This window comes from Xenopus laevis, chromosome 8L (assembly GCF_017654675.1).
Source record: "Xenopus laevis strain J_2021 chromosome 8L, Xenopus_laevis_v10.1, whole genome shotgun sequence".
NCBI classification, from domain to species: Eukaryota; Metazoa; Chordata; class Amphibia; order Anura; family Pipidae; genus Xenopus; species Xenopus laevis.
The window spans coordinates 85,901,335-85,913,527 of record NC_054385.1 but is presented as its reverse complement, the minus strand read 5'-3'; the positions used below and the strand labels follow the sequence as shown (position 1 = coordinate 85,913,527).

Below are 12,193 nucleotides of genomic sequence, written 5' to 3'. Positions count from 1 at the left end.
TGGGAGGAGGTAAACAAGGTAAGCAACACAGATCAAGATTCTAGATGTAAAGTCAGAGAGAAGTCACAGGATGAAGATTTTTGTCTCCGGGACAAATGGCTAATTCCTAATGACTTGCCTAGAAAACCTGGTGAGTGACAGAAGGGTGTGCAGTGTGCTGGTTTTGTCTCTGGCACCGAACATTATCTACCTTACAATTCCAAGTATTGCTTCTTTTATACTGCCATAAATACCTGATGTGATGGGTTATGATTACTTTTCACACCGTTACAGTGAAAAAAAAGTAGAGGGCTATGCACAAGAAACGATTATATTCTCTAGGCTAGAGTGGTGTAAATCAAAGCAAAGGTGGGGGATACAGTATGTTAATGAGATTTAGCAGTGTTTTAAACAGATTATGCACCATTATGATCATTTGAACTTCCTATAATAAAAGCTATTTATTAGTTTGGGGAAGCATTTTTAAAAGAAAATCCATGTAATCAATACCTGGAAGTAATTGTGATGTACAGATATGGGATCTATTATCCGGAAACTGGTTATCCAAAAAGATATTAATTACGGGACGGCCATCTCCCATCGACTCCATTTTATCTGTCACCCAAATTTTTTATTATATCCTTTTTCTCTATAATAATACAACAGTACATTGTACTTGATTCAAGCGCATGTATTATTAATCGTTATTGGAAGCAAAGCAAGCAGATTGGAAACGCTTTTCTAGTAGACTAAAGGTATGAAGATCTAAATTACGGAAACAACCATTATCTGGAATACCCCAGGTCCCGAGCATTCTTGATAGTACTAAATCTGCCAGTATTATAATACAGATGATCTGTCAGTTCTGTTTAGCCATTACCAGATAATGTGAAATATGGTGGAATAAAATTCTTTAAAGGGGAATGCACTGGAACAACCAGACAGGAATGTGTGTCCAGTAGCTGATTGTTTCCCCATAGGTGACAAAGTCCTGCACCCCCTCCCCCATAAAGCTATACTACTGTATGTTAAAAATGACACTGAATAGATATCAAGGTGCCAATTTATTCACAGTATTCTTGATCTTTACAGGGGAAGGAAAATGTAGTTATATATAGAATAAAATAGCATGTTGCCCTCCATTCGGAGAACACCTTCCCCCTTAATTCTGATCCACACAGAATACAGTTTATAACCAACCTTATTTGGCTGGATGATAGATAGGCTGAAGTACTGGAATTTATTTCTATACTTTTTAAAGGGAGGACATGAGGGGGTGTAGATTGGGAGGGGACTGAGTAAGGTGTTGGAAGGAAATCGAATTTACAGGCATGATTGTTGCACATTGGCAGTAGTTGAAGAAGTGAATGGGGCTGATATACCTGGGCAAGGGTGATTGTATATGTTTGTGCTGGGGCTCCTGGTTATTAGGGCGAGATACTTCTGTGAGAATTAGCAGACGTGTTAAGGAGTCGGGTTAGCCCCGTTGTCATAGAAACTTCGAAGGCTGAGGTGAGCAAGGGGCGCCCTTGCATTACACCTTCATTTATTGAGCGCCCCAATGGCCCTTTAACTCTTTCTTGGTAGAATAGGATTGGCACGACCATTACAACGACAGCCTTAATTAGTCATACAGAAACATGCCAGGTGTTTCACGTGAGCGCTTTCACTCGCCCCGTGACACAGGCAAGCAATTGGTTGTCGCTGAGGGAAAGTGTAGGACAGTCAGGCTTTTATTACAAGCAAAGTACGCGCGATGGCAATTTCATTAACACGAGATTAAAGTAGAAGGAGCGCCGATAAAAGCGGAAAGTCGGCCCGTTCCTGGAATCACCACACGCACACTCGGACACAGCCCTCCCCTAATATAGGCCGCAAGGTGGGCCGGCCGCCGACTTGATTGACGGGTTCCCGGAGCGATTTGCCCCCCACGTGATCCGCAAAAGGGGCTGGGAGTTAAAGTAGAGTGTTGCTGGCTGCGCTCTCATTATATTCCAATATTCATTTTAGGAGCCAGTTCCTTAGTATCATCTGCAAACTGCGTCCCGAGCCCGTGCACTGAGCTTTTCCACCCATTTCTGTCCAAGATTGGCTGTCAAGAATCATGGACTGTTTTTCTATGCCTTGTTTTGTGTCAGTGAGTAGACTTTCTGTTCCTCTTGTATTTCTCATCTTCTCTGTTCTTTGCCTGTAGCTGTCCCCCTGCATAGGAACCCCCCACACACGGCTCTGGCTACTTCCTGCTGCCGACCCGACAATCAGTTGAGTCGCCCCGACGCGCTCTAGGACACAAGTGTGCTGCCCATGTACAACTGCAGGTGTTGGAGAACTACAAGTACCAGCATTCATTGGCCAGGCTCGCGGAATTAGGGGGTGTAGCGTGTTGTAGTTCTTTAGCAACTGGATTGCCGAGCGCTTGGGCTGCAGTGGGACTGATAACATGTATCACAGCTGGAGCGCGGACATATCGCAGGCTATCGGGTTGCAGCACATGATCCAGCTGCTCGGAGCGCCGGCACTTGTTGCACAGGGGCAAATGGCAGAGGCATTTCTATAGCGACTGCTGCCAATTGCGGGAGACGCTCTCAGTCAGATTAGCAACAGGATGGCGGTGACTATCTGATAATGAGGGATGTGACTGGACACAAGTTATAACTCAAGACCCCCCCCGCCCCGGGTGCCTCTGTGGAACTGTCCTTGTCCTATTATTTGCTTTCATCCCGCTCTATCACTTGATTTTTTTGTCAGTCTAATCCCCCGCAGATCCTCCCTATTTATTTGCATGTATTTTGTTTGTTGTGCACCCTCCAGAGACATCATGATTCCTGGTAACCGAATGCTGATGGTCATTTTATTATGCCAAGTCCTGCTCGGAGGCACTAACCATGCCAGCCTCATACCTGACACGGGCAAGAAGAAAGTAGCGGCCGACATTCAGGGGGGTCGGAGGTCCGCTCAGGGCCATGAGCTCTTGCGGGATTTCGAGGTGACGCTGCTGCAGATGTTCGGCCTCGGCAAGCGGCCGCAGCCCAGTAAGGATGTGGTGGTGCCCGCGTATATGCGCGACCTGTACAGGCTTCAGTCGGCGGAGGAAGAGGATGAGCTGCACGATATCAGCATGGAGTATCCTGAGAGACCGACCAGCCGCGCCAACACTGTGAGGAGCTTCCATCACGAGGGTGAGTAGCCGCACTCCATTCTCGCCCCACATAGGCAACTTGTTAAATAGGACGGACTGTACCACCCGCACTTACCTCTGACTCCCTGAGCTTCCTAACGCTTGGGTACCGCAAACCTCTCTCACTCCCCTCAAACTATTTCTCTCCCTGCCCTGAGCGCTCCTCGTTCATCTGTGGGGACCCCATTGCTTTACTACTATCCCTGTGGAGAACTCAAAGTCTAACATCATGTTTATTCAGGGCTAAACTTCCCAAACTCACCCTCTGTATTTTCATTCAGATTAACATGGTTCTTAGTCCAATATATTCCTTTTATACGTCTGAGGGTTTCTATTATATTTCTATATTATTTTCTGAACATATTTTATGTTATTGATAGAAAAGTTACCTCAACCGACACCAAATTATTTGCATTATCCATATATTCTGAATTCTAGTATAATGTGGGCTAATCCATTATCCATATCCCCTCTACATTAATACATTACCCCCATATGACAGTCACAGACCTGCAATTCCTTCTCTCTCCTTTTGCTTCTTACTTCACTCGCCTACATGGGATATTTCAGTTATTTCTAAAACTCGATTAACATTTTATCAGACAAATCTTTGATCACATAAATGCCATGAATGTGCTCCACATACGCATATCTAATTATCCCTAATTGTTCTTGGTAGCTTACAGTGCAAGGAGAACCAGCCTATTTCATTATATGTCCTTGCATTTACATGTTAATATGAATAAGGCTAAACAAACTAACACATAGTGCATTGTTACGGCCTAAAACAAAGGTGCACACATTAGCATTTGAAACACCTGCCTAGACCTTATTTTTAAAGCTGCCGTAAGGTGTGAGTCAGTACTTACACTGTGTAACATCCTTTCAGTCAGTTGAGTTTGCAAATAGTTTTTTTTGTTTTTCAATTTCCTATAAAACTATTATAGGGAACCTCAACATTCTCTTCTGACAACAGAAAGCCATAATCTTATATTTCACATGAAGCCGGCTTCCAGAGGGCAAACTGTAGTGCCTTATCTCGACCAGGGCATTTGGAAACAAATTATTTTAGAATTAAAGGCGACCAACGCCATGGCTGTAATCTTGTCCTGGTGTGGTCTCTAAGCAGTTAAGGCTTGTAAGCAGACTCCTGGGAACCTCCCTTACTAACTTGCTGTTTTGAAATGTACTAGAATTTTTTTTAATGTTCCTGCCTGGTTCTCCTATGGAGAGTTACGCTTGGACTGTGACCCATCATTCTGAAATCCATGACTCATAAACATGTTCTGCAGTGGGTTAGATGCATTAGAACAGCAAACTAAATGTGTAGCAAGTAAAGGCTTCAGATATTTATTCTTTAATCTCTTAAACATGTCCTACAGGTCTTGTCTAATCCTACTGTGAGGATCGGACCAGTTGGGTTGGTTTTACGTTAGACCATCTAATAGTAGTAATTAAAAAAAAAAAAAAACGTCACTGCAGCGAAATGGTGAAACATGACATTTTGTCAGTGCGTGTTTTTTTTAAATGGTCATCTGATACTGCTCCAGTTCTTAGATATTTGATATTGAAAAATCAGTAAGCCCTTAGCTACGACTATTAAACAGAAGCCTTATAAGGTAATACTTTATGAGTGATACATTTTATTGGTTATATCACAATAGGACAAAAAATGGATATATCTGCTAAATTTATTTTATAGGACTATTCTGAAGTTTTATGAGCCGTTTTATGAGTTCTCCTGATCAAAGGAAAAGGCGTTGCTGCCTGTTTTTCCACAAGTTTTAATACTCAAAGTACTTTTAGTGTACTTAATATTACAGCTGTGTGTTTGTAAGGTTTGTTCAATAGAGCCCTGTAAACTGATCCAAATGTTTCCTAGCGGATGTTTCTTTTCCAAAGTAAATCTGAGTTATTAATCCACAGCATCATTACTGTGTTGGAATTTACTTTTTTCCTTCTGTAATATGATCAACAAGGCATGCTCTATGTTTTCAAATCGCTGAAAATCCCAAGCAATACACTTCAAAAACTCAAAAAGAAGTGTTGTACACGACCTATTCAACTTTAGGTCTACCTACGCTGCCAAGTGAATTTGAACATGGAGTTAGTTAACGATGTGGTATGCATCACAAAAGAATAAAAAAATATTACCGAAAAAAGCAGAAACATGTTAGTATTTGTTTAGTTGCATGCAGTCATCTCTGAAGGTCTCTTGTTTCGGAAATTCTAGTAGGCCAAGGTAAATACATTTCTACGCTGTCAAAGTGGAGTTAAGAAATCTCACTTTGCTTTCTTTTTCTTTCACAGAGCATTTGGAGAATCTACCAAGCACAGCAGAAAATGGAAATTTCCGTTTTGTGTTCAACCTCAGCAGCATTCCAGAGAATGAGGTGATTTCTTCAGCAGAACTGAGACTCTATAGAGAACAAATAGACCATGGTCCAGCGTGGGATGAGGGTTTCCACCGGATAAATATATATGAAGTTATGAAACCCATAGCTGCAAATGGACTCATGATAAATAGGCTGCTGGACACGAGACTAATCCACCACAATGTGACACAGTGGGAAAGTTTTGATGTAAGCCCTGCAATTATGAGGTGGACCCGGGATAAACAGATAAACCATGGGCTTGCCATTGAGGTCATTCACCTCAACCAAACCAAAACTCATCAGGGGAAGCATGTAAGGATAAGTCGATCATTATTACCTCAAGAGGATGCAGACTGGTCGCAGATGAGACCACTTTTAATTACATTCAGCCATGATGGCAGGGGACATGCACTGACCAGGAGGTCAAAAAGAAGTCCAAAACAGCAGAGACCCCGTAAAAAAAACAAACATTGCCGGAGGCATTCTCTTTATGTGGATTTCAGCGATGTGGGCTGGAATGACTGGATTGTGGCACCTCCTGGATACCAGGCCTTTTACTGCCATGGAGATTGTCCATTTCCCTTGGCTGATCACCTAAACTCAACTAACCATGCTATTGTACAAACTCTGGTAAACTCTGTTAACGCAAGCATCCCAAAAGCGTGTTGCGTCCCCACAGAACTGAGTGCTATCTCCATGCTTTATTTGGACGAATATGACAAAGTCGTCCTTAAAAACTACCAGGAGATGGTGGTGGAAGGGTGTGGGTGCCGTTGAGTCTGAGATCCAAACAATAAACTGTTAAGGGCTGGACTTCTTTCCACTGAACATTCACCTTGACCTTATTTATGACTTTTATGTGCAAAAGTTTTGACAATATGATCATATATTTTGACAAAATATATTTATAACTACGTATTAAAAGAAAAAAAAATAAAATAAGTCATTATTTTAAACATAAGCTACTTCTTTGTACAATGTGTTTATAAATGTACATTAGGATGAATATGGATTTATATGGGAATAGAGTATTTTTTCTATAAATTACCTTGTGTTAATATTTATTGGCAATATGGCTTAAACCCCCGGTCCCCTTGTAAATGAATGTAAATTAATCTGAGGCATATTGCTGTCTGCATGTCACAGTTGGATTTAAATTCCCAGCTTCTGGGAATAGAACTACTTGACTTGCTAACCTGTGTGTATGTGTTTTTTTCTAATTCATTTGCATGGAGACTCTGAAACACCTATGTTGTTATGCTAAAGTCTATCATACCTCCCACCCTCCTGTTGTATAGTTTAAGTTCAAAGCTATGCATAGTTTTTTGTTTTTTTTTTTAAACCGAGGTTAGCAAAAGGGCTGTTAAGTAGAGAAGTACTTTGGAAAATTATTTTTCTTTAAACATCAAAGGTTACAGGATTCTTTTGAAGGTTTAAGCACATTAAAAATGAACACAGACTTGACAAGTGATATGTTTAAAGTTGACAGATGTTTTTATTTGTATTTTTTTTTTACCATAAAGAAAAAAAATATCTAGAAATTTCAAATAAATCTGAACTTATTTTCCATAGTAAGATGTTCGTTTTTTGGGGGCTTGGAAGTCATCCGAAAAAAAAAAATTCTGTCCCTAAGCTCTTGTGTATAAAGCCCTACTGTATAAGCACAGGGGAAAAGATTTTGACATTTGTTTGTTAATTATTAAACTTCTCTAAACCATAGAAACTAAAAAAAGGGTACAGCTTAGATGAAACCAATAAAAATTGCTAAGTGGAAAGTTTGCCAAAGCCTCAGCTTCCTGGAGAGTGCAGGTGGAGCGACCAGATTAGAGCCTCAGGCTAAGGCAACAAGACTGCCTGCTGCTTTTATGTTGTAACTCTTCAGAAAGGACCCTTTTAACTGTATTGAACTTAAATAAATTGTTTTAAAAGAGACTGAACTCCATTTTCCCTGTTTCTTACCCCTTTTCCCAAACAAAAATAAACAATTTACCATTGAACATATAAATAGTCTTTTCCACCAACTTCTGGAAATAAGCCTTAATCCAATGCCATATATATATTCCCCTTTATAGATGCACCATTTCCATTTATCAGAGTAGTAAAGAAGATAGTAAAGAAGATAAAAAGCACTGTTTTGTAGCTATTTGCTCTCTGCTGTTTCCTAGCTATAGAAGATATCTTTTATCAGGAAGCAAGATGCTCAGAATAAAACAATTCCCTCAGTTTGCTAGACACAGCAACTGGAGTAAAGGTTTATAAGTGTATGACAAGAATGCCAGACTTTTGGCCCTTTGGTTGATAAGAACTGGGATGTTGGGAGTAACAGCTGGTAAGCCTTGTGTTTGTCAGTCTTCCGCACAGTAATATTTCAGCATTCCAATGTATATTGTAACATGCTCATATAAAAACCAATGGCATATTTTAATTGTTGCTTTAATTTTGCTGTGTGGTTATTAGGCCCAGGAGCCGTAATATAAGGCTTTTTAGATGTTTCATCTGAATTATATCAATTTTTCCAGTGGCACTATCATAGAATAATTGAAGCTAACTCAAAAGAATATAAAGAAGACCGGGGTGTGAGTGTGGGGGGGTGTACATGGGCATTTATTTGTTTGGCACTTGACATCTTAATCTACTCTCTGTTTCCTTCCAAATTGCTCTTGCCTCATGATAACCATTATTCATTTTTATAAGTGATACTGAAGTCCTGGCAGTGGTGCAGAAATTATAATATGTTTTCTCCAAGTGAAATTTACTATTGATTAAGTGAATTCAATTTTAACACTCTTGTAATAAAATGTTCCTACTGCATTCCCACCTGCAGCAATCTGTTTCAAAGAGTCTCATTCGCATTAGGGCATTGTCAACGTCAGGGGTAGCAAAACTACCCCCGAAAAATCCCCTTTCATTGCAGGTAAACCCTTTAATTGTGTAATCTCACAGAAGCTTGTAAGAAGGCATTATCTCTCAATTGCCCACAGCAGGAAGGCATTTTTGGGCATTTTGTTGCAGCATCACAAGTAGAGCTGGTAAATGTTTTCATTTTACCCCATTTGCTAAGACGAAATAATGTGCAAAAATTACCTTTCACCGGTATAAATCACCCGCCTACAGTTATGTAGTCCTTATGGGTGTGATGGCAATGTTTTTTTAAGTACAGTTATGGGATCCGTTATCCAGAAAGCTCTGAATTATGGAAAGCCGTCTACCATAGACTCCATTTTATTCAAAAAATCCAAATCCTTTTTCTCTGTAATAATAAAACAATACCTTGTACTTGATCTAAAATATAATTAAACCTTATTGGAAGCAAAACCAGCCTATTGGGTTTAATTAATGTTTACATTCTTTCACATATGAATATCCAAATTACAGAAACATCCATTGTCCAGAGAACCCCAGGCTCCTAGCACTCTGGATAACAGGTCGTATAACTGTACCACGTGTGCATGTGTTATGTGGTTGCATCTTTGGGAAGGAGATATCCAAATACAACAATACAGTGGCATGTTAGTATATTTATTGCAGCTACTAATCTTTTGAGCTATTTATAATCCCTTTTAAATGCACATATATTTATAAGGTTTTATTAAGCCATTCAAACAGAATGACTGTAGTAACAGCCCTACTTTATAAAGAATGACATTTACAGGTAGATTTGCTTTATTTTGCGTAATGGTGAAAGGTAACATTCAGATCTGTGGCCCTTCACTTGCTGGCAGTCATAGTTTGGAGTAAACAGAGTGAGGGTTATCTATTCATGCTAAAAATATGTGATGCTTTAATAAGGTTTCAAACCCAGAACCGACTCTTCCCATATTAAACAGGTTGCTGGAAGTACTGAAATACCAATAACCCTGTCATAAAAGCAAAGTTTTTATTTTTACCTGTTAACAATGTGGAATAGATCAGTTAAAAACATGTTTTACTTTACTGCTGGAATAGTTATTGGCACTTGTTGTGCTTGCATGGGGAAATCCAGTTCCTGGAACTCTTGTCGGTTTTCCTTTCTGGCAAACTGCAGAAGGCCCATCTTGCTTAATGGCAGGAATTCCATGTATGCTTAAAGAATCAGAGCCACACAAGGCAAAGCTGGTTCAGTTAACATTTATCTGAATGGCATTTATGCACTGTTACTTGGAATGCCCGAGGCTGATTTAACAGTGAAAGCAAAAGAGATAAGTAAAAGTATTCATGAAACTTATACATGAAATAGAAATTTATGACACCTAAACTTGTTGTGGAAAGGACACCAAAAAGCTGTGTAAAAATGAAAATGTTTAATAAATGTGGCAGTATCCCTTTCAGCACGTTAATATACAGTAGGGGGGGGTTAACCTATTAATTGTTGGAAAATTAATCCATTAGGTAATGTATTATAAAATCTACGGGGCTGGAATAAAGTTCCATCAAAGGATATATAGATTAAAAAGTAATATAGGGTCAAATTAAAGGAGCAGCATAAACCCTTTTACAACATAAAATATAACTTCCACTTGAAAGCAGGTGTGCAGAGTGAAGCGAAGATCAGTTTGAAATGCCTGCTTTCATGTTTTTCGACCATTCTCTGCGTGCTTGCACTCAGGTGGAAACTGTACTTTTCAGTGCAGATAAACAGAGATGCGGAAGAGAGAAGATCTGCTTCTCTCCGCCTACAGAAAAAACTCAGGGTGACAGCAGCTGAGCCAAAGCTCTCTGTGCCCTTGCCCTAAACTTGAAAATGAAACACTTTTATTTTCTAGATTATAAACCACTTACTGTTTCTGTAGTTACTGATTAAGAGAAGCTAGTAAAACAAATTACCATAACATATAAGTTCTCTGTACAGTGCACTGCTTCTTATTTCAAAGCCTAACAAAGGCTGCATGTTACGGAAGGGAAAGGTTTTTTTTTTTATACAGAAATGATTATCTGAATTTCAACAGGAGAGGTGGGGGGTTGTCAGGTAAAAACAAAACAATTAGCAATTAGCAAAAAACTAGGAAAATATCTTGTAGTTAAAAGAATAGTCAAAATGATGCACACCCTCTGCACATGAAGCAATATTGGAAGGGGATTACAGATTGGTTATCAAAGTCCATCCGTGTGGAGGGAGGTGGCTCGCCGGGTGGCCTCTAAAGCAAATGAAATAACCCTGCTACTGCATGTGTTCTGCCATGTATACTTCCCCCGCCGTAGGGATCGTCTGCTAACCTTCATATAAAACTACACCCGACAGTCTTTTCCATGTCTTTGTAATGTATGCGTACATAATGCCTGTACTCTGATGTATCATTACTAATTAGTATGTATGCAATTTTCTGTTCCTACTAAATAAAACATGTCATTGAGCAAAAAAAAGAATAAACAAAATACATTTTCATCACGTCTATTCGTAATTATTGGGCTCATGTTGAACAGGTATATCTAGGTGTATACTGCCCCTATAATAAAAAAATATATGTTGTGGCATTTAATTATAGACATTAATACATAGTTAAATGTGTGAATGTATCTAGTCATGATACATCCTCATATACACACATGCTGTTTTTCATGACGCTGGGGAAGCTATTTTTCTTTGTACTCCTAACTTCTTTGTCGAGAGCTGTAATCTGTTATAAGAAGACAAAGAAGAAAGTGATAAGATAAAGCTTATCCTTAGTTTGCTGAATTGCACAAAAATGCAGTATAGTGTTTGAGTGGCTGTCACACATTTCTTTAAATATTAGGACATCACAGCATAATCTTTCATATTAAATATTCAGCTTTAAGATTGTGGCCATATAGGAGTTTACTTTCCACATATTTTACCTTAAACAAATAGAGCATGAGGATATTGCTTATTGTATGCTCAGGACATTCCTTTTCTGCATATTTACATTTATGTTTGAGAACTGCAGTACTTCTGAAGAAGAATTCTCTGATGATATTCATACATGACTCCTAGAGATCACAAATAGGTTGTGCAGTTGATGCTACAGTCTAATGAGTATTCTTCACTTTCTTCAAAGGCAAAAAGGAAGCAAACCTTATACATATTATAGCCATTTACAGAGGGCAAGGTGCATGTGTGAGAGTGCTAAATGCTAAAATCAATGCCCTAAGTGCCTCTAGCTGAAATCAGTTGCTTTGTATTCTGCAGTCTCCTCCAACACCAAGTTAAAAGCAGGTTGTGAGTACAGGGCTTCCTAACACTCTGCTTCCCACAGCCTTTCCTGGGTTCCGAACAACATGCATCTACGGACACCCATATGCCACATCCTATTCTTCCATCCATAGATGCAGTATGTTCAGCATCAATTATATTGGACAAGCTTCAACGTGCAAATGTATGTTTGATCCCATTATTTGCCCTTTGCAACTTGCTCCATTATTGTAAATTACTAATTTTCCCTTTAAAGGAGAAGGAAAGTTTAAAACTAAGTAAGCCTTATCAGAAAGGTCCACATAAATATAGAGGTAAACCCTCAAAGTAGTGTTGCTCTGAGTCCTCTCTCAAAAGAAACACTGCATTTCTTTCCTTCTATTGTGTACACTTGGACTTCTGTATCAGACTTCCTGCCCTCAGCTTAAACCTCCTTGCCCCGGGCGTGAGCATGCTCAGTTTCCTCCTCTTCCCTCCCCCTGCATTCTCTGCTGTAATCTGAGCCCAGAGCTATAAGTGAGCAGGGAGAGACTC

The 12,193-nt window shown here is 39.5% G+C and overlaps 1 protein-coding gene across 2 annotated transcripts; it reads left to right on the top strand.

Annotated features, from left to right (window-relative positions):
- The first annotated feature begins 1,530 nt into the window (after positions 1 to 1,530).
- Positions 1,531 to 7,464, top strand: bmp4.L (bone morphogenetic protein 4 L homeolog). Of its 2 annotated transcripts, NM_001088032.1 has the most exon segments (3): positions 1,969 to 2,116; positions 2,791 to 3,158; positions 5,468 to 6,485. In NM_001088032.1, coding segments are annotated over 2 exon segments (1,203 nt in total). In that variant the 5' UTR covers positions 1,969 to 2,116; positions 2,791 to 2,797; the 3' UTR covers positions 6,310 to 6,485.
- Positions 7,465 to 12,193: the final 4,729 nt, after the last annotated feature.

Coding starts and splice junctions, on each gene's coding strand:
- bmp4.L (XM_018228698.2), top strand. CDS start 2,762: ATGTATTTTGTTTGTTGTGCACCCTCCAGAGACATCATGATTCCTGGT. Junction 3,159..5,467: donor GAGGAGCTTCCATCACGAGG/GTGAGTAGCCGC, acceptor TTTCTTTCACAG/AGCATTTGGAGAATCTACCA.